General features: G+C 42.6%; 1 protein-coding gene across 1 annotated transcript in view; it reads left to right on the top strand.

Annotated features, from left to right (window-relative positions):
* The window catches only part of LOC139639206 (protocadherin Fat 1-like), a gene marked incomplete at its 3' end in the record, with an annotated part of 45,933 nt that overhangs the window by 9,329 nt on the left and 11,490 nt on the right, over nt 1–25,114 (top strand). Inside the window, exons 2-8 of the mRNA XM_071513290.1 lie at nt 1,618–1,829; nt 3,968–4,105; nt 4,976–5,119; nt 9,551–9,748; nt 11,082–11,682; nt 13,459–13,659; nt 18,115–18,269. Coding sequence (XP_071369391.1) covers nt 1,626–1,829; nt 3,968–4,105; nt 4,976–5,119; nt 9,551–9,748; nt 11,082–11,682; nt 13,459–13,659; nt 18,115–18,269 — 1,641 coding nt within the window. The remainder of the gene's footprint in view (nt 1–1,617; nt 1,830–3,967; nt 4,106–4,975; nt 5,120–9,550; nt 9,749–11,081; nt 11,683–13,458; nt 13,660–18,114; nt 18,270–25,114) is intronic.

Genomic DNA, 25,114 nt, shown 5'->3' with positions numbered 1-25,114 from the left:
ACCACAAACATCCAGTAACAAGGCTCAAATAACCGGGAGAGAGGAGAAAACAGGCGGAGGAGAGTCTGTCTGTTCAAGCTCAGCAGGTTTCTGCCAGATAAATGAAGACCTTGAACCATCTGAACCTACAGGAAAATTACACAGTCCCTCTTTTAGGATTCAGACGGCTCTTTTAGCATCGCCATAAATCGCGGGTTCGACTTCGCACACGGACGTCAGATAGCAGATAAATACAACACCGGGCCGGACAGAGATTTATAGTGTTGGAAAGGTTAAGCACACACAGCCTCACCGGGCCGACCACAGTGAGAGTTCAGCAGATATGATACATCACACCACCCACACACACAGTATATATGGCATTTGGCTGGATATTATTCATCCAAAGCACCTTGGATGTTGCGGTAACATGAGTGTGTACATTTTAAACACTCTACATATCACTCTACATATACATTCAGCATTAGATTAACATGCGTAGTGAGGCATACAGCAGTTTGCAGCGATAGAGAGGGATGGGGAGAGTCTGGGAGTGCAATGGGAAAACATACCATCAGATAGTAGGACTGACTAGGATGGAATAAGTTGTTAGTATTGTGAACCATTGATCTGAACCATAGTTCCTGAGGCTAAAGTGGCGTGTTGTAGGCTTCACACTAAAGACAACAAAGCTAAAAAAATGAGGAAATCAAGGAATTAAAACCACATTAGGAGATACTAGAGACTAGAATCCGTTATTAGATCTGGAGTAAGAACAAAAATCAAGTTCTGAGTTCATGAAGCCGTACGTTGTTTTTTGCTTTATAGGAATAGTTCACCCAAAAATGAAAATTGTGTCATCATCTCCTCCCCCTCATGCCAGTTGAAACACAGGTGAAGTTTGTCCATATAACACACAGGGAGGCTGCAGCACAACTCCATAGCAGCCTTCTCCAAAACAACTGAAGTCAGTGGGGACCAGTTCTTCAGAGACCTACAGTATATTTACACCATCATTTAGTGCAAATCTTAACTACAGCTGACTGATTTGCAACAAATAATGGTGTATAGGTCTTTCTATTCACAGTGTGATTGTTTGGCTGTTTTTGTTTTGGAGCTCTAAAGAACAGGTCCCCATTGACTTCAGTTGTTTTGGAGAAGGCTGCTACCAAGTTGTGCTGGCAGCCTCCCTGTGTGTTATATGGACTAACACATTTCACCTGTGTTTCATTTGGCATGAGGGTGAGTAGATCATTTTTGGGTGAACTATTCCTTTACGGACTTAAATACCCAGAAATCCTGTAAGATGAGGTCAGTAAACGTCTCACAGCTCGCTCATGTTTACCAACCGGCCGGTCTGCGATGCTTTATACCAAAGGAAACCAAAGAGAAGAGAGAGGAAAAGATCTAACGCTGGTGAGTCCAGTGAGACAGTGAGACTCTTAAGTTTTGATTAATCACTTCCCGCCAGTAACCAAACCAACAGCCGAATTTCATTTGGGCAAATTGGGCGAATCTACGGCTTCTCACCTGAGGAGATGGGACGCTCTTTTTAAGACTAAACACTTTTCTTAAGACTAAAAGTGAGAAAAAATGTATTTAGTAAGAATATTTTTATGGTTTCTCTGTGTTCTGCAGGCATTCTGATGCTGACCGAGCCGCTGGACTACGAGGTTTGCCGGGAGTATTACCTGTCGGTGGAGGGAACCCGCGGCAGGTCGTCCCTCGGCGACGTTACCATGGTGATCATCAACGTGACGGACGTGAACGACAACGCGCCGGTGTTCGGACGGGGCGACTACAGCACCGAGATATCAGAGGCTCTGACGCCCGGGAGCCTGGTGATGCAGGTAGGAAGGGATCAACGAGACGCACACACACACACACACACACACACACACATATAATAAGGTAATTTTGCAATTAATCCTGATAGCAACAATTATGCAAAAATTATTAAAAAAAAATAGAAAGGAAGCAATATAAGTGAATGCTACATTAAAAAAATTCCTAGAAATTAGAAATTAATAAATTTCCTAAGTCTACACACACACACACACACACACACACACACACACACACACACTGTATGACGCAAATTCATACATCAAAAATATGCACATACATTAACATTATTTAATTGAGTCCACTAACTTAAATTAGAATTTAAATTAAATACACATTCCAGAGGTTCAATATGGTTTAAGGACATTTCTCTGTTATCTGTAGAGACTGAACAGAATTCTTTTTTTATCCACTCCTCAAACACACACACACACACACACACACACACACACGCACACACACGCAGACATACATCCATCAGACCTGGCACGCATCAGCACACACACATCTGTAGCACACAAATATGTGTATGAATTAGTAACGCAAGCACAATCACACACACTCACAGATAATCTCTCTTCACACACACACACACACACACACACACACACACACACACACACACACACACACACACGGTCACACACACACGGTCACACACACACGGTATACACACACATTGAAGTGATATGAGAGAATCTGACACCTGGCAGCGTGTTTCGTTGTGATGCAGGTAAAAGATTAGCCTACACACACACACCATGCACACACACACAGGTAGACGCCCACACACACACACACACACACACACACACACATACACACACACATAGGTATAACCCTGACAATTCAACTCATAACCACAGACACACACTGCACACATAACGACATGAGAGCTGGCAGCTTGTTGATGATACACATACAGAAAGATTAAACACAAAAACACACACACACACACACACACACACACACACACACACACACTCACATGCGGTTATCCGACAACATGTCAGCCGTCATCTGTCAGACCAGCAGCAGAGATAACAGAGCAATAACACAGCTCAGTGGCTCGCTGACGGTCGGACCGCGGCTGGATGATGAGTCTGTAATCATATGGTTTCATATTTGACATTTTTCTTCTCCCAGCCCCTGTTCCCATCTCTCCGTTTCACCATTTCACTGCTCCGTATGGCTGTTTTAACTGCTTTAACTGAAACTGAAGGATAACATGGTCCTCTGTCAGCTGAGAAAACCCTAGGATCCTCGGTGCTTATGGAAATCCGTTTGAAACCCGACTGGATAAACTCAAAAATGCATGGTGGTCGAGCTAAAAAAAAAGGCTGAAACAAGCTAAAACCATGGTGGTTAAGATAAAGACATGGCTAAAACTTGCTGAAACAAGACTAAAACATGCTAACACCATGGTCGTCAAGCCAAAACCAAGGCTGAAACGAGCTGAGACCATGTCCGCCCAGCTAAAACAAACTAAAACCAAGGTGGCCAAGCTAAAAACAAGGCTAAAACAAGCTAAAATGATGATAGTTGAGTTAAAAACAAGGCTAAAACAAGCTAAAATGATGATAGTTGAGTTAAAAACAAGGCTAAAACAAGCTAAAACCATGAATGGGCAAGATAGAAGCCTACAAAGAGCTAAAATATTGGTCAAGGTGAGAAGCAAGGCTGGAACAAATTAAATACACATCAAAAAACAAGGCTACAACAAGCTAAATACACAGTCCTAAGCTAAAACAAGGCTAAAAACAAGCTAAATCAATTCACTATCTCGTCTGGGGCAGCAAAAGTTTGCAATGCTCTTACTGACTGAAATGTTTGAGTTTCGTTGTGATGCATTGGCCTATTGTATGGTGTAATTAAATTTATTTCTGTTTTAGTTGAATCTGGTGACTCTATTTTATATATATGCAATGGTGCTTAATAAATCTGAAACTGTTCTTTACTTCCTTCCCTATTCTTTTCTCTTGTCTCCTCTTTTCTGATCTTGTCTTGACTCTTTCTTCCAATATTTTTATTTTATTGTCCTCTCCCTCTCTCTCTTCTCCTCGCCTCTCTCCTCCTCTCCTCTCCTCCACTCCTCTCCTCCTCTTCTCCTCCTCCTCCTCCTCCTCCTCCTCCTCTCCTCCAGGTCACAGCCAGTGATCAGGACGGTCCGGTCAACAGTCTTCTTCGTTACTCCATAGTGAGCGGCGACTCCCTGCAGCAGTTTTCTATTCACCCTCGCAGCGGAGAAATCACTGTCCGCACCGCACTGGACAGAGAGGAGGTCAGTGTGTGTGAGTGAGTGTGTGTGAAGAAAGGAAGAAAGAAACAAACAAACAAACAAACAAAGAAGGAAAGAAACAAACAAATAACGAAGGAAAGAAATTAATTTTACACTGTACAATTGTGTGTGTGTTTGTGTGTGTGTCTTAATAAATAAACTATATGTGAGAGTGTATGCCTACAGATTTACACGTGTGTGTGTGTGTATATGTGTCTGTCAGTGTGTATGTATGTGTGCATATGTTTATTTATGTCTTCAATGACAGAAATGAGGAATGAATGAATCAAATGAGTTGAGAAACAGAAAAATTATAGAAAATTTAAGCTACCTCAGTATCCTCTTTTAAAACTCTTTTAAAAACAAATTTTTATAAAATGGCTTTTAATTAGAGTTTTTCTTTATTTCTTTATGCTTTTATTCATTTATTTATTGTTAAGATTTTTATTCATTGTCTTTTATCTATGTTTTTATTTCTTGATTGCATTGTAAGTATTCTAATTTGTATTTGCACTGTGTATTTTCTGTTTTTATGTCTGTGAAGCACTTTGTAAACTTGTTTTTGAAAAGTGCTATACAAATAAAGTTTATTATTAGTATTATTATTATTGTTATTATTAAAAGAAACAAACTAAACAAGCAAAGAAAGACAAAAAAAACTGCCAAACGAAGGCAAGGAAAGAACAGAAAGACTCAAAGAATCAGAATCAGAATCAGAAATATTTTATTGATCCCAGAGGGGAAATTGGGTTACATTGCAGTTGCTCACATTGTAGAGGAGAATATATATAAGCATAGAGAAATTATAAGAAATTATAAGAAAAATAGAAACAAAGGAATCAAAAGACTGAATATATTTCCCCCTCTGTGCAGATCCCTCACTACTCTCTGACGGTGCAGGCGGCGGACGAGGGCGACCCTCCGCTGTCGGCGGCGGTGCAGGTCACCGTCACCGTGTCCGACGTCAACGACAACCCGCCCGTCTTCTCCCAGGTCAACCACAGCCTGATGCTGCAGGTACGGCCGCCTGAACCACCTGTCGATCCAGACCGCATGTCCTACTCACACACACACACACACACACACACGAACATACACACTCACAGCAGGGCCAGAAGTTAATGGAAAGTCCTTGAAAGTTCATAAAAAGCATGTGAAAACAAAAATGAGGCGGGAAAGAAACGCCTCCAGTACGCTTTTTTTTTTGCATTTTACCCTTTTATCCGTTTTATTCATTGAGTTGTCCCCCGTGGGCCACCGTAGGTGATTTGTGGGAGCCTGTGACCGGGGGGATTCTTTCCGGTGCATTCTGGGTGATAAAAAACAGCATTTTTTTTTATCAGAAAACAACCAATTATGCAGCCTGGAGCGGCAGCAAATGTTGGCACCAGGCAGCCAGCAGGAGGGGAAAATGCAGACCAACATAAACACACGGAGCATGGCCGGTTCATTTGAGGATTTACAATCCCAAAAGACCAAAAAGTTACTTTCCTGCTCAGATGGGATGTATCGGGGTAAGAAATTAACAATTTTAATTACATAGGAAACCTTACAGAAGAGGATGGAGCCGTTTTCCCCTCTCTGTCCCCAACCTGTCCATCTTCACCCGCCATCCTTGAGTGTTTTTTTTACCATACGGGTTGTTTTAGTTTTTGTTGACTCAGTGGTTTCTGTCGGTCGGCATTTTTCTCCTCCTGCCGGCTGGGTGGTGCCGACAGTTTCTCTCCCGCTTCAGGCTGTGAACTCGCTTGCTTTCGGATCAGAAAACTGCTCCATTTTCCTCTCCCAGAACGTTCTGGAAAAGAATCCGCCGGTCACGGACTCCCATGAATCACCGACGGTGGCCCACGGGGGACAGCAGTCGCAGCCATATGTGACTATTTGGCAACTCAATGAAAACATGTGAATGGGGTGAAAAGCAAAAAAGAGTACACATTTTTTGCCAGCTTATTTTTACTTTGTGTGGTGTTTTTGCCCCAAGCCCCCATTAATTTCTGACATTGATATGTATCCATACCTAGTTGGTCTGTCTCACTCTTTTTCTCTGTTTCTCCAACTTTCAGTTCAGACCAGTTCAATTTAGTTCAATTCAGTTCAAATCAATTGAAGTGTGCGTCATTAGACAGGAAGGAAACCCCTGTAGGTGAGGTGAACCAAGGTGGCCTGGTGATTAGAGAGACTGTCCTGTAACCAAAAGGCTTCAGGTTTGATCCCCACGTCAGCCATTTGTCCCGCTGAAGTGTCCTAGAGCCAGGCATTGAACCTCCGCCTGCTCTCACAGCTCAATGCCTAAAGTGAGGAAATAATCCAGACAGATAATTAAACAAAAATCAGTAAAGATCAGTCATTCTCCCCTCCATCTTCCCTCCATCTCTCTCCCTCTCTCTTTCTCTCCAACACACTCACACACTCCAGTGAAATGTGCTGACCTATAAGTGCTGCTCCATCATAACTGTGGTGCCCACAGCTCATTAAAACTGTGTGCTGGGAGTTCAAGAGTGAAACTCTTCAGAGGCGAAACCAGAGCCGGGCTGCCTGATTTCTCAACTTTATGAGGATCAAAGAGGCAAGAAGATCCACTGCCATGATTTGAATGTGTGCGTGTGTGTGTGTGTGTGTGTGTGTGTGTGTGTGTGTGTGTGTGTTTTTACTTGCAGGACATCACTGCCACCCTTTCACCTAAAACCTCAGTCTAATTACAGGGCCAAGTCTGCTGACATGGAAAAACACTTTTAACAGGCAATTTACCCCAACTCTTTGAGTGTGTGTTTGTGTGTGTGTGTGTGTGTGTGTGTGTGTGTGCACATGTGAAAGGGTGTGTGTGTGTGTGTGTGTGTGCATGGAAGCTTGTGTCAATGCATGCATCAGTGTGTGTGATGCATATTTGTCTGTGTGTGTTTGTGTACGGATGCTTGTGTCAGTGAATGCATCAGTGTCTGAAACGTATTTTCCCAAGTGTGTTTGCGAGTGTGTGTGTGTGTGTGTGTGTGTGTGTGTGTGCTTTCCTCTGGCACCTCTATCAGACAGAGAGTTGTTTTGGCCTCGCTGGCTGCCGCTCACTGACAATTAAGTTTCCCTGTGCCAGCTCTACCTGCTGCAGCGCTGCCAGCTCAGAGCTCAGAGCCTCGGTCCGGCCGGCCGAGCCAGGCGGCCGGCGCCGGGCGTTGATAAATGCGAGCGCGGTGATATCGGCCCATCTGCTAATGTCTCTCGCCGCCCGCGCTCAGAGCCAGCTCCGCCTGATGAGGACGCTTCTGATCGCATTAAGCAGATGGATGTTGCTGCAGCGGGGGGAAAGGAATTGTCAACTTTTCAGACAGGCGGCGCCCGGCCTGCTGTCGCCGCTCACACGCCTTTGTTTGACTATTCGTCATTGTTGGACGCCCACTTTTCGACTCGTACATCTGTTGTGCCGAAGTGAAGCCGCAGCAGTGGAGGGTAGTCAGAGAAAAACTGCATTTTAGGCAGCAATCAAATTTAAGCAATTCTCTAAAACCAACAACAGATGGACGGATGATTTAAAGTCTTTGCAGAGCGTCCTCTCCTCAGAAGATGCAGGAGCGCTGCAGCAGAGTCATTAATCATGTTACATCTGTGTTTGTATTCGCACTGGAGGTGCTGACTAATGCGTGTCTCCGCTCCAGCATGCTAGGCAGTGATGTGCGAAAGTGTTTCTTCTTTCTGACGGTGAAGCTGTTAATCGCAGGATGATTTGACAGACACTCCCAAATTAAACAGGGCAAAGTTAATTGAACTGAAATGATCTGTCCTGTGTAGCTCTGTGCTGCACTGCAGGTTCAACAGCATATCTAATGTGTCTCTGTTGAGTGAATTGGAAGTGAATTGGTAGATAGAAGAGTTGGGGACAGTGATGAACTAAATTGAGAATCCATAGTAAACTCCCATTCAAATCTTGGAGTGGAGTTGGAATTGAAATTGGAATTCCATTAAATTCCATGAAGTTCCACTCCAAGCCTCAAACATCATGAATCAAATAAAAGACAGTTCAACACATCAAAAACATTATGATTGAAACAAACATTCAATCATAATGTATGGATTACCATTACATGGTCTGCATCAAATACCAACTGAAAGGAAGCTTTAACATTTTATGATATTCAGTATTGATAATATATATAACACTATGTGTAATCTCAGATATGTGGTAAGAAAAAAAAAACAATAAAAACAACACAGAATTTCACAGAATTTCATGGAATTAAATTCAACTTCCAATTCAATTCCAGTTCTGTTTCCTGTAGATTTTTTCAAATTCCAATTCCTCAGTTGAATTGGAATTGATGAGTTCATTCATGAACTGACCCTGGTAGATAACTGCTATCCTCTGCTTTCACTCTGGCATCACAGTGAGAGTCTGTGGCCATTTTTTGTGGCGGCATAGAGGCGAGAGAAGCAGGCGTGTGACGGGACGGTTGCCAGTTGAGTCCCAAACTGGTTTTCCCTGTGAAACCTGGGCAGGGAAGGAGAATCCCTGGCAGCGTTAATGCCTTGCTCTGCCCACTGAGCTACACAGGGAATGGAACCCCAAACCCTGGCAAACTCCCACAAATCATTTTTAGTACAGCTACTCCTGAAACGTAGTGAAACTTTTGACTGGCAGTCAAAAGTTTGGACTATACATTTTTCTTTATTTTTACTATTTTCCACATTTTAGAATAATAGTAAAGACATCAAAACTATGAAATAACAAAAATGGAATTATGCAGCAACCAAAAAAAGTGTTAAACAAATCAAAACTATCTTATATTTTAGATTCTTTAAAGTAGCTGCCCTTTCCCTTGATGGAAAGGCAAAGGCTTTGGAAAGAAATTCATACATAGACAAATATAAATAGTAAAGTTGATGCCTAAGAAACAAATTTCAAGCATTTAAGCAGAAGCAAAAGGACAATCCAGGCACTCCAAATATAAAAATATAACCAGGAGGAAGAAAATATTTAAAAAGCCTTTATTGTAGTGGCTAAATCATTAAAAAAAGCCAACATGTTTCGACCACTGTAGGTCTTCTTCAGGGCTTTAAACACGTGTTTAATATTTTGGATTTGGATATTTGGATATATTATATTTTTATATTTGGATATATTATATTTTTATATTTGATACCTGGATTGTCCTTTTGTTTGTAGCACTCTTTTTCCCCGTTTTCCAAGAGCACCTGATACATTTTTGATCCCAGTTTGACAATATAGAGCAACCGATCATTTCCTTTTTTCCATTTAAGCAGAAGCCTTTAGATGGCTAAAATGGCTTTAAGATAATGAAAAACATAGTACATTCAATCAGTGTGTCTCCAAAGTTTTGACTGATAGTGTAAGTGAATGTAAGTATTCTATCTCAGTAGTATTACCTGTAAGTATTATCTCAATCTCAATGAGAGATTACTCTAATTAAAAAGAATAAATAAAAAAACATGTGTCTCCTGCAGGAGGGCGAGTCGGTGGGCAGCAGCATCCTGCAGCTCGTGGTGACGGACAGGGACACGCCCAGGAACGGCCCCCCCTTCTCCTTCCACATCGTCAGCGGCAACGAGGACCGGCGTTTCCACGTGGACCAGGGGGGCCTGCTGTCGCTCTCCGCCCCGCTCAGGAAGAGAGTCAAACCCCAGCACCAGCTCAAGATACAGGTGGGGGGGGGGGGGATCCATGAGTTTCCACACATGGATCAACAACAATATAAGAGCACTTACTTAAATGACAGTCTGTTATGTTATAATAAAAAAAGCGTGGTTACATAAACAATGACTAGAACAATATAGTAGAAAAGACAATAACATACAAAACAAATAAACAAAAAACAACAAGTCGTCACACTTTATTTTTATAGCACATTTCATACATAGGAAAACAAACAACTCAATGTGCAGACAAACAGAAAAAAACAATGAAAATAGCAGCAACATTTTAAAAGTGAGGACTAATAACAACAAGAAGTACATATAAAATATAATAAAATATGTACATATATAATAAGAAAAATTGAGGCAACGTGAATAAATAAAGATGAGATAGCTGCATTTGAAAAATGTGACACCAATCTAATAAAACTGTTTATTCCATTCTATTATTGGATAAAACTGAAGACCTCAGGTTTGATTCCCATAACAGCTGTGTGTCCTGCCCAAGTGTCCTTGAGCAAGGCACTGAACTGAACCCCCACCTGCTCATGACCTTTAGTCAGCTATTTTTCTTTGCTACGCACTTCTCACCTGGTGTGGGAAAAAAAGTTTAGTTGTCCTTCAGGGATCCTGAAAATGATTTGTTATTATTAAGATATAGGACAGGCCAGGATCTCCACTGCTGTGAAACTAATAACCTTCAAAGTTAATAACTGCAGATATTATGAAAAATGATAGGCCAAGCGGAATAACTAAGTAGTCTTAGTAAAGTTTTCCCTGTTTTCTCATTCCACTGGAAATAAAAAAGGTCACAGCTGCTGAGGCTATTAAAGATAACGAACTGAGGGATGATTTGAGTGCAGCTGAAATCTCCAGGGTTTGAGCGACATGGGTTTTTGAAGGCTGATACCAATATATTTTTTTTGATTGAAACTGCCGAAACTGCTGATATTTTATGCTGATATTTAATATCTTTCAATTTTATTATTTTCTTGCCAAAAAATTCCCCAAAAATATTGCGTGTTTCCCCCCATTCTTGTCAGGGTGGAAAAGCCTCTGAAACAACATTTAAACCAGTGAAACCCAGGACAGAAATAATAATAATAAAACATATTCATGCACCCTTGTGTGGAATTCAATCAAAATGTTGGATTTCAATCAATTCAGGTTATGGGCAGTGTAGAATATTAATCATTTTTACAATAAATATGCAATCAAGCAAACTGCATCATATCCATCATTTCACAGGGTTAGAACATCAACTGGCATTTTTAATAAAAGACCAATTTCAGTACGGTCTAACCCTAGCTAATGTGCTAACTGCTCTCCATGGTCCAATCAGGTGACAGACAGCGGCCACCCCCCCCTCTCGTCCATCTGTGTGGTCAACATCAACGTCACGGAGCAGAGCAAGTACCCTCCCTCTGTGGTGCCTTTAGAGGTCTTCATCACCACCGCCAGCGGCCTGTTCGCCAACCGCGTCATCGGCAAGCTGCACGCCTCCGACCAGGACCTGCAGGACGTCCTGAGCTACCAGCTGGTCTCCGAACACCCGGAGGGGGGCAGGTTCTCCGTCGACCTGGCCGACGGCAAGATCTGGGCGGACGAGGCGCTGGAGGCGGGGTCGTACTCGCTCAACGTCAGTGTGACCGACGGGAAGTTCAGCGTCTGGGCCGGGGTCAAAGTTCACGTGTGGGCGGCGGACCAGCAGGCGCTGGACTCGGGTCTGACGCTGCAGCTGCTGGGGATTTCGCCGGAGGAGTTCCTGGGCGATCACTGGAGAGGCCTCCAGCGCAGCCTGGGGCTGGCGCTCGGCTTACCCAGGCAGGAGCTGCACCTGGCCAGCCTGCAGCAGCTGCCGGACGCCCAGGAGCTGGAGGTCCTGCTGGTCTGGAGGCCTCACGGCGGGCCGGTCCAGGCTTTGCCAACCAGCCGACTTCCAGGTGATCCATCTTCCTGTGTCTGTTCCCTTGATCTTTCCTATGGCGTGCCAACTTACTCCGAAGATCCACTTTAACTAGTTCTGGCTTGGTTTTGGATTCTGGGAATGATTTACTTCTTTTGTAAAATCAGGGGCATTTCTGAGTAAGGCTGGGTATTGACAAGGACCTCACGATACGATACGTATCACGATACATGGGTCACGATACGATTGTTATATATATTATTATATATATATGTTATATATACATTATAAATCCATTTAAAACATGAATCATTTTTTTTAATGTATCTATACGATTTTTATACACAGCCCTATTTCTGAATAGTTCTTTTTGTTTCTTGGCTTCTCATTTTCTGAGTGTAAATTCCTATTTCTTGGCCTCTTCTGCCATTTCCTCCAGTTCTCTGCAGTAAACACATACAGCCTTTTCCTTTGTAATCATAAGTTCTGGTCGTTCTCTGCATCTGGTTGCTGCTGGCTAAATAAAGCCCTGCCTGAGCTGTTTCACTAACTTGGTGGAAACTATTGCTATACATTACTCTTGCTGGTTCTGCCAAAGGGGATCTCATCACTTGATCCAGTGGCCCCATCTGTACCGGGTCATTGACAGTATCTAACCATTTCACGCACTGTGATGGTCTTCACCGAGCTGACTGTGTGTTAGAGTCCATCCCACAGCTTCTCACACTCCTGAGAAACCTGGAAAAGTCATGGAACTTTCAAATATGTGTATTTTCCAGGCCTGAAGAAGATATGAAAAATGATAAAAGGGAGAAAAGTTTTGACTCAGTCTGGACCTCCCTGTTGGAACAAAATACAGCTGGTTGCTGACTGTTTTTTTGTTGGCAGAGTTGAAAGAAAGAAGAAGGTCGGCACACTGTAGCTCCCTTTAGTTCATTTAATTCAACATGTGGGATGTTTAATTAAATGAATTAAAGGGAGCTACAGTGTGCCGACCTTCTTCTTTCTTTCATGCTGTCTTCTATTGGTCCAGCACCTGCCTTGAAGGTTTTTGGAGGTGCGTGACTACTTCACAGTATTTGTTGACAGAGTTAAAATAATATTATAGTCCTTGATTTTAAAGTGAGCTTAAAGTTAATGTGGTGGATGATTACTGCTCACTCAAATTTGGTATTGAAAATTTGAAAACAGGTCATGGAGAAGTTCAAGTTCCAAGTTTTGGAATTTCATCAGTGAAAAAGGTGTGGGAACCTTGCCCCCATAAAATATAGACTTACAAAAATTCCAACAGAAAGACGAAAGGTAGTTATGACCTTATTTTTCAAGATTAATTTTTTGGCGTTTTTGCCTTAGGGTTAGATGTTATACACCTTAGCTAAATGTGCTGCCAGGGCACTCCAGTTATTACATAAATTAATTCCACACTTACATGTAGTTTTGTTCCAAAATGAAATATCCATTAAGCTTTGAAATACTGAGCAATGAACTTCAGGTAAATTTCTTTTCTTTCTTTTTTTTTTTCTTTTTTTTATTAATGGAGTAAAACTCTATTAATTAAAAGAAACATTCTCGAAAAAAACTTGATTTTGTTGCAGGCATTATTTCACACACAGAGGAAACCATGTAGTCCCAGTGAGATTAAAAGTCTCTTTTTCAAGGGAATCATGACCAAGAAAGCAGAATCAAGACATAAAACATAAAAGGCAGACAAGCCACACACACAACAGTTTCCAGTATAAGAGCAACATCTCAGTAAAATCACATAAAAGGTAGTTGTGTGCAGTGTTGACATGTCGACCCGTGTGTGTGGCAGGTATTATCTCGGACCTGGAGGACTCTCTGGGCCTGAGCATCCTGGCGGTGAGGCATAACGGCTGCGTGGGAGCCGGCTGCCCGCCCCGCGGCTGCAGGAACGCCGTCCGGCTGGCCGGAGACCGGCTGAGCCACTATGCCACCGCCAGGGCCGCTTTCATCACGCCACAGCACGCCTGGGAGAGCGTCTGCCCCTGCAACGGTACGTCTGCATGGGTGGGTGTGTGTGTGTGTGTGTGTGTGTGTGTGTGTGTGCTTTGGGGAGGCCCTAATGAATGAGCATTTGTGTGGATATTGATGTGGAAGTGTGTGTTTGCCTGCTCTTTGAAGGAGAAGGGGGTGAGCAGTAGGTGTGTTTGTGTGTGTGTGTGTGTGTGTGTGTGTGTGTGTGTGTTGAACATTATCCCTGTCATTCCTGTTTGCAATAGTCTCTCGCTTCCTCCCAGGTTCAGTCTGCAGCCTCACACCCGGCAGAATCCACCTGCCGCTCTCACGATCGACCCGGTTCAAACCTGCAGTCTTGAATCAGACAAAGAACAGAACAAACGCTCCATCTGAATGATTTTAGCCAACTTTCTCAACTCCCAGAGCGCACAGAGTGTCCTTGATTGACCGAGGATGCTATCAAACCTGCATTTGGTTTTCTTCTGTCTGAACCACAGTGGAAAAGATTGTTTTGTTGCATTTTTTCATTTGAGTTCACTCTGCCTTGTTACAAGCAAACCAGGGCTTGTAAAGTCACATGAGTCACAAGTCGCTCGTTTATCGGACAGAGTTTTAACCTGCTGTCATCCCGCCAGGATGACACTGAGATTTTGGCGCCGACGGGGCAATCAAAACAAATCCGGTTCCTGTTCCTGTAACTTTAGCTAAACATGATGGACTTGTCTGTCTCTTCTTCTCTGGTGTTCATGCAAGTTAAGAACACATGAAGAAATAGCTGAATATGAGCATCAGTCCAGACTTCAGTTTGTTCTGCTTGGCTTTCCAAGCATGAGGAGCTGCTGGCTATCAGATATCATCCATCTCCTTATACCCTTAATCCCTTGCTTTTGTTTTTGGGGTGGTTTCCTGTAGTTGGTAGGATTACGGGATTATGGGATTCAAACCAGTGACCTTCCAGTCACACGGCTGCTTCTCCAAAGTCTACAGCAGTGGCTCTCAAGCTTTTTGGCTCGTGATCCTTTAAAACAAAGCGATGTCTACTCAAGACCCGTGCAGAGTTCAACCAAAGAATGATTTTCCCTTTTCAGGTTGTTTCATTATGAGAGGAGGCTGAAAACTGTTAAGTATTTCATAAAAAGAAACAAATATTCGAGGAAAATCTGAAAAAATAGAATTGATAATAAATTTGTATCGCGGAAATATGCTTTTTTCCTATCCCATCAATCATTTTGCGACCCCCTGGGGGGTCCCGACCCACAGGTCGAACCTCTGCTCTAGGCTACTACCACCCAAACACCATAACACCAAAACCCCAATCACTAACATGCTGTCACCCATCTTTGTTCTCATCTTAAATAGCAAAAGGGACAGGAACTTGATCAGACTTATCAGATATCAACATCCATCTCCTTATACCCATAATCCCTTTTGTTTTAGGGGTGGTTTCCTGTAGTTGGTTGGATTACATTCTCACTCCTAACAAAACCACGCCACTGTTCTCTTATTAGAGGACCAAGATTCCCAGGCGTCTTGTTATTTGGGACTCACGTTAAGTTCAAACATCATTGTCCTCAATTGGCCGAACAAACCAAACTAAAGGAGGAAAACGCTCCAGAGTTTTGAATAAACCGCTCCGCACATGCCCGGTCTGAGCGTGTCCTGAGTTAGCCTCGATCACAGCCCGCAGAGCGTCTGAACCGCGGTGCGTAGGCGCCACTCGGCTGCCTCCTCCCTCGCCGGAGCGTCTTCAGTGATTTGGCATTCCTGTGAGGATTAGTTATGTGAGTAGAGCATCCAGACAGCTAGGGGCCCTCCAGGATATGCGCTCATTATCAGCTTGTTTGGAGTCCTCTTCCCTCCGGTACATCTCCTGAATGTGTTATCGCCACCGTATTTTGACTATATCGGATACCTCTCAGGTCTTAAGAGACTCGGAGGTTGGGTGATAAGGATGTGTTGTGTGAGATTCGGGGGGTTGCGGAAGAGGCGAGAACAAACACACGCACATCTTAAAGGCGGAAGTATGTGTGAGACAGAGGACAGAGGGAGGCTATGGAGGAAAGTCGCTCTGTTCTCCGTTTTTTGGTCACATGGGTGAAAGTGTGCCGCAGGGAGTCAGACTACAGACTCTCACTCGGGAGACCGGAGTTCGATTCTTGGCAAGAACTTCCACAAAATTCAACGTTGTGGGACTGTTAGACTCTCAGTCGTTTCAGCAACACATTCATACAGCTTCCACACAGTCACACTGGGAGCTGCCCAGTACAACCACAGTCTTCCACTGAGCCGTTCCACTCAAGCATTTGGGCAGTCAGTACATTGCTCAAGGGCAACTTGTCAGTACATGTTGATGCAGGGGAGAGTGTTTCTTATTCCCTTCGCCAGCCAGCCAGTCTGGGATTCAAACCAGTGACCTTCCAGTCACACGGCTGCTTCTCTAAACTCTGTAGCAGTGGTTCTCAAGCTTTTTGGCTCGTGACCCCTTAAAATGAAGCGATGTCTACTCAAGACCCATGCAGAGTTCAACTCAACTCAACTCATCTTTATTTATATAGCACCTTTCATACAAGCATGCAGCCCAAAGTGCTTCACATAGCAAAATTACAACAATAAAACAATAAAATGTTAAAAAAATCTATAAATAAGAGTCAATAAAATAAAATAAAAATACAATAAAATAAACACCAGGGATAAAAATGAAGTAAAAACCAATGATTAGAACTTAAAAACTAGTAAAAACTAGGCTACTACCACCCAAACACCCAAACACCATAACACCATAACCCCAATCACTAACATGCTGTCCCATCCCATCTTTGTGCTCATCCTAAATAGCACAAGGGAGAGTTAGACGAGATGCTGTGGATTGGTAATTGCCTGGTTTTATGGGCTTCATGGGAAGTTGTACTTTATCAGCCACCCTGGTTTTGTGATTCATCTAGAGTTTTGAATAGTAAAACACAAAGATGTCTGGGGGGCAGCTGGACTGGAAGGTCAAAACAAAAGTTACTGGGTTCAAGTCCCACTTCAAGAAAAGTTATTTTTCACCGACCGAGAGGAAAGTTGTTTTCTAACAACCCGGCTTGGAGAACACGTTGTTACCCAACTTCCCCACGGGCATCATTAAAGTTTCATCTTAGAACCGGGAAAGAAAGCAGAAAAAAGTTGTCTGTACTCTGATATTCTCCCTTTTGCTAATGGAAACATCATCCGTCCATCCATTCATTCATTCATTCATTCTTTCATTCATTCATTCATTCATTCATTCATTCATTCATTCATTCACTTAGTTTATATAATCAAAATAATCCTCTCAACAGTTGCTGACAGTACTAAGTAAAGCACTTAAAGAATGAGATCAATTTTGTTGAAGTTGTGGTTCTTAACCTTTTGTCAGAGCCTTAGTTGATTAATTTGTCTTTTTTGGCTTTGGGCTTTTTTGCCAGTTAAAAAGATCAAACAAATTTTTTTCCTTGCCACCTTGATTGGCACGTCTTTTAGATCTGAGCTCACACATTACATTCAATTTACACAGTGTTTCATCTGCAGACTCAGCTGTCAGATGTGATGGAAATTGAAGGTGGAATAATAGTGTTGCCTTGAGGACAGATACAGATTAGTGAACGTCTTTTTCTCCCTATTTTTCCTTTTTTTTTTTACTTCTTTGGCCCTCTGTTGGGATGTGGGAAGATTAAGATGGCTCAAATTATTCTTGAGAATTTATGCTTCAAAAGGAGGTCTTTCCAAGTATGGACGGTCTTTCCAAGTATGGAAGAGTTGATTTTCAAAGCATTTTATATCAACTGTGGAAAAAGATGACCTGAAGTTCATCGTTCAATATCTCTAAAATTTAGAGGACCCAGTTGGGAAAGCGTTGGCATTTTGTCAACCAATGACTTAAGTCACCTTCTGTCCTTTAAAAAACACTATAATTTGTTTTAGGTGCCAAACAATTATTGAGTCAGTGACACTTTTTTCCAAATAGTGGACATCTCATCATTTTTGAACAAAGCTTTTTACTGTATTTATATTCAGCACAGGAGCCTAGTAGCCTAAAATCTACATTTAGCAAAGTCTACTGAGTAGGTTGGAAACCTTTGCAGATTTTGCATGCATGTAAACAGTATTATTAACATTACTTGCCCACTAATCACCAGATTAGAGGGTGATGGACTGCTGCCATGTCAGTGTTTATCATCATCTGACCTTATGCATCCTGCAGCACAGACTAGACAAGCAGAGTTTAGCGATCACATATATCTTTATATCTTGCTGTGACTTTTGCTTTGAGTTATGGCTGGTATTTGAAGTGAGGTGGCACAGTCTGAGTCACTGAGCACTTCATAATATCAGACTGATGTAGTGTTGAATCTCTCCAGTTGCTGAGTGTCGCATCTGTTTCCCCTGGCACTTCTCTATCGTACACGAGCGCTCTTGGGACACAGTGATATTTCATTACTTTTTTTTTTCTTTTTTGTTTTCTGTATTCCAGAGTCGGCGGTGAGGTTCGACGGTAAAAGTTACCTCAAGTTCCTTCACCAGTTGGACGAGGACAGCCAGGATTTCAGACTGTCGCTGAGTTTCAAGACTTTCCAGGAGCAAGGCCTCATCATGGCCGCCAACGGGAGCGACTGGGGAACCTTACAGGTGCGTCTCTGTTGCGTTTACACTGGAACACAAAGTAGGATTTCTTTTCAACTCTCTCTATAGTTGCATAGATCACTGATTTATGTAAAGAAACAGATGCAGCTTCTTGTTACTGTTCTGTCTTCTTAACTGTAGCTTGTTCCTGACACATTTTGGGTCTGTGAGTCTCAAGAGGCTGTATTCAGCTGCACCGATCAGAAGCCATGTATAGGAGCGTCAATAGTGAATAATGAGCAGTGGTGGAAGAAGTACTCAGATCTTTTACTTAAGTAAAAGTAGAAATACCACAGTATAAAAATACTCTGTTACAAGTAAAAGTCCTGCATTCAAAATGTTACTTTAAGTAAAAATACAAAAGTATTAGCATCAAAATGTACTTAAAGCAACAAAAGTAAAAGTACTCATTATACAGAATGGCCCATTTCAGAATAATACAGTATATATTATATTATTGAATTATAATTATTGATGCATTAATGTGTAAGCATCACTTTAATGTTGCAGCTGAAAAGGTGGGGCTGATTTCCACTACTTTATATACTGCTGGGTAGCTTACAGTAATCTATAATAATACATCACACTTTATTAGTTGATTATATTTTGTATTAATAATCTGAATCTGCAAAGTAACTAGTAACTTAAGTTATCAAATAAAGGTAGTGGAGTAAAAAGTACAATATTTCCCTCTGAAATGTAGTGGAGTAGAAGTACAAAGTAGCATAAAATGGTAATACTCAAGTAAAGTACCTCAAAAAGTACAGTATTCGAGTAAATGTACTTAGTTACTTTCCACCTCTGATAATGAGCTACTGCCTCATTCTGAAGCATTTGATTATTTAATTGCAATAGAACATAAAGTGGGCTACATTCAATATTAAAATTAAATAAAAGCAAGTGTATTAAGTGTTTTAAGAAGTGATTTAAAAGGTGATACTGACCTAAATTATTCGGGAAAGGTTTTATTTGGGCCCTGATGGCGAAAACACAATCACCTTTAGTCTTTAGTCTTGAGGCTAGAGGATATGAAGTCTAGCAATGAAGCATAAAACCCCAGATATGATGAAATTTATATATTGTAGCTTAAGTTTAAAACTCTCTCAATTGTGTTTTTACCGGCTTTACGGTATATTTGCATTAATGTGTGTTGGGTTTAGCCACCATTGCAACATTCATTGAGATTTGGCTTCAAACACACACCAGTTCCCTGGTCTAAACTGGGATTATTGTTACTATTGGGATTAATGTTTCTCCAAGTTAAAAGAAAATAGAAAAGTCTTTCTACATGAGATATAAAGCTCACCTCATTGTTGCTTGGACATGTTACAAACATCTTAGTATGACATTAAAAAAAGGAGATTGCAACCCAGAAAGAGCAATTACATTACATTTAAAGGAGCAAAGAAAAACACTGTTCATTCCTTTTCCTTACATTTTCCTGTATGTACCTGTAGGCGGGTAGTTAACTTAATTGCTCTTCGTGTATCGCTGTAGGTAGATTTAATCTTTTCCAAATTTAGACGCCGTTAATGTAATGTTGTTTGACACTGATTTACTTTACAGTGCAACGATAAAATCTGAGGCTCGCCGTCTGAGAGCCGCTGATCTAATCTACACACAGACGAGTGAAGGCTTTTATTCCACAACATTAATTTAGGTTAAAAAGTGCTACCTGATGTTGTATTTCAACAACGCAACTGATGATATCATCTGAAGTGTCAGCGTTTTAGCAGCTGCTTTATGCCAGCAGTGGTTTCAGCAGGGTGGATGTCATGTTTTTGAACCGGTGGATGTCTGGTACAAACGTACTCCAGTAAGCTGTGCGGCTTACACTGTGTGTGTAAAGTCTATTCATTCTGTTCTGTGTGTTTACTGCAAACAAGCTCCCTGAATAGCAGGACGCTCTGCTGTGTATCTGGGTCAATATTGTCAGCGGTGTCGGCATCACACATCACCTGTTGACACCTTGACACCTGGCCAATAAATCAGCTGGGCGTCTTGTTTAGATTATCCTCAGGTGGACTTAAAAAAAATAATAAAAGAAGAATGAGAAAATCCAGGGCATGAAGCCTATTTAACGTTTTTATTTTATTGCGCCGCTGACATTTCAGACTCTGTGCCCTTCTTCACAGTGAAATACCAGACGTGTCGCGGGTCTTCCCACATCCTCCACAAGTCCTGGAGAGCCGGTGTGAGTGAGAGTGGAGGTTCTTGTATTTAGTTAGTAATCACTTTGAAAAAGAAAAACTCTTAGCAGGAGTCTGCCGTCGGCCAAAACCCCGGTGGCTCTCTCCTGCCAAGTCCTGCAGATCATCACATGAAAAAGCATATCATGCATGCTCTGCCTTTATCTCGGTGTGCCGTATTGTTTCATGTATTTACGTAAGCTAAATGCCTGATTGCATATCAGAGACGGTGCTAATCCCCCTCTCCCCCACTAAAAGGTAACATTCCAGAACGGATTATGAAGCCAGCGATACAAGTCTGTTATATTATTCACTCCTTTTCCAGTGTAATCAGCTCATCAATGCCCTTTTAACTCGTGTTGTGACGACCGCTGGCTCTGAACGCACCGCGTGAGCCACGTGTTGCCCTTTCCATCAAATTCACGCTGAGGGGAGCAGCGAGACTTCTCCAGGAGTCGTAATGAAAAGCCTGCTGCCTTGCAGATTTATTGATGTGTTTTTTTTGGAATCGCCAAGGGAAGGGAAGATTCATCTTGGTGCTACAGTACTAGGTCTACTGTACGGTATTAAAGGGGCAAGTTGAAACAGAATAATGAATCGTTGTATTCTTTGAGAGACATGAATAATTCTCCAAACAGATAACAAAAAAAGGCCTGATGTGGACTTGAAATGCCACGCAACGCCTCCCCTTGTGGGTTCTTCTCATTTGTGTGACATCCGTGTGCACCCGGGCAGAATATTCAATCATTTTGATTCCCGGGAACATCAAAAGCAGCATTCACTTTCTCCCAAGGTTCCACCTCTTGGGTTTTGGATCTTGGCTCGCACGTGCACGAATGAGTCCCTGCCTGTTTCATTGTGAGGAAAAATTGCTTCAAAAGGAATTCTTAAGCCTGGTCATCTGAGAAGTCCCTCGCCTGTGTTTTTGCGATGACTTCAGAGAAACTTCCTGGAGATACAAGGCGCTATTTGTGCGTTGGCCCCCCTGGAGACGCTGGCTGCCGGGCATCTCAGCGGCTTCTGATAAACCCCCAAACCTCATCAATATTCTCAGTTAAGAGGGCATGTCTTGGAAAACGTACAAATTTTAAGTTCAGACCCATTTGCTGCTGCTAATTCCTTTTTATGTCTGCACACAGCCTCCAATAAGTCATCACCTTTGAAATGGAAATCGTAGCTGTTTGAACAAAAAGCCGCCGAGGCAAGCCGTGCAGAAGAAGAAAAGGTGACATGTCAGTAAAAGGAAACGCCAAATCTTTTATGAGGAGTGACAGCTCAGATCTAAAATCATCAAGCTAGAGCAGTTTCCAGATGTAACGGATAACGGACACCGCTGCTGGAATAATGAGCCTGACACTCCCATCGCTGCCCCATGTGCCAACACAAGCTGATTTACTTTCATTTCATTTCAGGGTTTTAGCTTATAGTGAGTGAGCAGGCAGCGGTTCAGTGTGTTGCTCAAGGACACTTTGATAGGACTCAGGGCTTTTGCAGGGAATAAACCTGAGACTGAGCTCCCCGCTGACCAGTTCAGGTGATGTGGGTCTGTGTGGCAGCAGAGGTCGGAGTGTTTGGTTTGCATCCTCAGCAGCACACTGAGGACGAAGCTACTCCCATGTTATCTAGGTTTATATCAAGCCAAGTGAACCAGCACACTCATTACTAGTTGATAGCAAGCGGAACTTTTATCACACTGCAAAAAACCTCCATCTTAACAAGTCATTTAGTCTATTATTGAGTCCTTAAATCATAATTTTCTTAAAACAAGTGAAAAAATCGGTCAGTGGGGTTTGATAATTTCACTTGTTTCAAATGCAAATCAGCTTGTTTCAAGAATTTTGTAGAATCAAGTTCCATTTTCTTGACAGTAGCGCAGTGAACTGCCTTATTATTACAATTATTTCTAAAAAAAATTATAGAAAAATGAAACTGCATTGGAAACAAGTGGAGTTATCTGACCTCACTGGCAGAATTGTTCTCTTGTTTTAAGAAAAACAAGACTAGGTCAAAACCTAGTATATGGCTGGACCGTGTATGAGTGTGCCACGTGCCACGGCCATGGTGTAACTAACTCCGCTGTAGACTGCTAATACAGAATAATAGTCCATACATCCATACTGATGGTTCCAGTGCGTCCCGTCTCTCTCTCCACCGCTGTCGTCTCCACCGCGCCCACGGCCCGCATCGATCCTGCCGATCCAAGCGCCAGGCGCTCTGTTACCCGTCGGTGCCGAAAACGCTGTTCGCCAGACACCGGGGGCGCATCGTCGTCGGGACCCCGGCCGAAATCTCGGCCGGATCATCGGGAACAAAGCGGCGGCCAGCTAGCGGCACCGGCCGGAACCGTGGCCCCGGGAAACTTCGGGAAGGTCGGCAATAAGCCCTCGGCGTGATGAAACCTCCATGCTTGTTTGTGTCTCTCTCAGAACAGAGGGGCATCAGGTGGACTGAGCTCGCGCATATGCATCGACATAAACGCCGATATGATATAATTGTATAGATTCTACTTTAGCTTCAGCTTACATGCATGATATTGGTCAGCCTGCTTACTGTGTGGGAGAAACGGGCTCCTGATCTCAGCGGAGAAACTAGACGGCGGAGAAAACGAAACTGAAATTTCTGGCTCTGTGATCCTATGATGTGCCACGTGCCACGGCCGACCAATGGTGTAACTTGATCACTCAGTCAGTCAGTCAGTCAGTCAGTGACAGACATTCGCGTTTGTAGGGCTGGCCCCGCTGTTGCGGTCCAGCCAATAAGATTTGAAAGTTGAATATGAGACTCAGTGACTTGTTAAGATGGCCATTTATTGCAGTGCATAACAGAGGTGCAATCCTCCTGCCCTCCTGCATTCCCTACTGTCAGTGTAACATGTGAGTGTGTGAGTGTGTATGTGTGTGTGTGTGTGTGTACACCATGTGCATGCAGTATGCACACATCACTGAACATGGCTCAACATTGTTAATGCTTCCTGCAGGAAGCCCACAGCGTTTGCAGTGGCGTTCAGACTTGGTGATTTATGGAGTTATGAAGCACTGATTCTGTGGAGTTTCGGTCCCCAAGGACATGGACTTGACACTGAGCCAACGCTACATCAGCTGTGCTGATACTGTAAAATTCTCAGTGAGTCAGACTGTACCATCTCTCTTCAAATATCCCCCATAAATCACACCAAGAGTCACACCAAGTCATGTAAAATAGATTAAGAGACAAGCGCCGGGCGGCTCAGATGTCTAGAGGTTTCACTTTTTCCACCGCCAGCGCATCAGCATCTCCATGACAGGCCAGCCAGAGTCACAGCCGTCCCCTCCCACCCTCCACCCCCCACCCCCCTCTTCCCTCTGTGCTGTTATTGATCCACGAGAAGACTTCGTGGGTCCGTCCCTGCAAACTGAATCACCCCAGTTGTTTTTTCATCATCCCAGCAATGGGGAATCAAACAGCAACCTCTGGCAGGGACAGAAAGCAAACCTCCATCGCCCAGAGGACAAGCCTGCGCAGCCTGAATGCTGAGCACCCTGTCACTGCTGCACTTCAGAGCCGCATAGGAGCGGAAAAAAAAAGAAAAACCCCAAGCTCTACAAGAAAGAAAAAAAAAAAGTGTAAAGAAAAAACGAAGGAGAGGAAAAGCTCACCCTCCTGCAGCAATTAAAGAGGCAAGAGCCAAGCGGATCGGTATCAATAATGTATCGCGGCCTACGGTGTCCGATGGGGTAATGCTTGGCAATTTGCAATATACACACTCCATGTGTATTTTTAATAGGGCAGATATGAGGAGCGTTCCATTACATAAAGGAAACATATGAATAGATAAAAGGTGAGGGGGGAAAAGCTGCTGGCTTGTTAGTTTGTGGGAGCGCTGAGCGTGCAGGGAGGCTGATGCTGTTGAAATGTAGATTGAATGGCTGTGACTCTTCGCACTGATGTTGCACAGGGGCAGCGTGGGTAACGGTGGGAACTGACAACGAAAACAGATTTTATTTCACAACGGTCGTCTTCTTAACGAATTAAAATTACTCTTCTCACTCTGAGTAGTGTGGAAGAAAGAGCGTCAGTTTGACAGTTTATTCGTTCTGCAGGTTGGGAGCCAAGAAACTCAAAATCTGGATGATTACACAGAGTTTTATAGTGTTGAATATTCATGATTATGTTAATACAGATAGAATATAATAAAGCTATTGGTCAAAAAGTATAAGGTCATATGAACAAGACTGAACAACCAATGATAAACCAATGATGTGTCATAAGAGGTGAGCACCTTCTCCTAGAAGACAAGTAGATAAGATAAGTTATTATTTTATTTTTTTTCTTTGAGATTTGGGCATTTGCACATTCCAGGCTCACAGTTCTGAGAAATACACTTTTAGAGTTGAATCTTATGATGATGAAGCAGATTCAGTATTCTCGAGTTTTAGGCACTTAGGTGAAAATACGGATATAGGAATGTTGCTTATTATACGTAGTTTTCAGTGTCTTCCTCAACAGTAGCTTTTTTGTGTACTTGCACTTTTTTTGTGTATTTTTTGTCAGTGATTTTAGTTTTACTTGAGTACATCTTTTGACTTAAGGAGCCTACTTAGTAGTTTAGTTTTAGTTTAGTTTAGTTTTTTATTTGACAGTTCACTTTAAAAGGACAATTCCATGGTTGCAACACCAATGTAC

This window comes from Centroberyx affinis, unplaced genomic scaffold (genome assembly GCF_046629955.1).
Source record: "Centroberyx affinis isolate AG114_WGS23_722 - 3 ecotype Tasmania unplaced genomic scaffold, CSIRO-AGI_Caff_v1 ptg006952l_1, whole genome shotgun sequence".
NCBI classification, from domain to species: domain Eukaryota; kingdom Metazoa; phylum Chordata; class Actinopteri; order Beryciformes; family Berycidae; genus Centroberyx; species Centroberyx affinis.
This window is presented reverse-complemented; position numbering and strand designations above follow the sequence as displayed.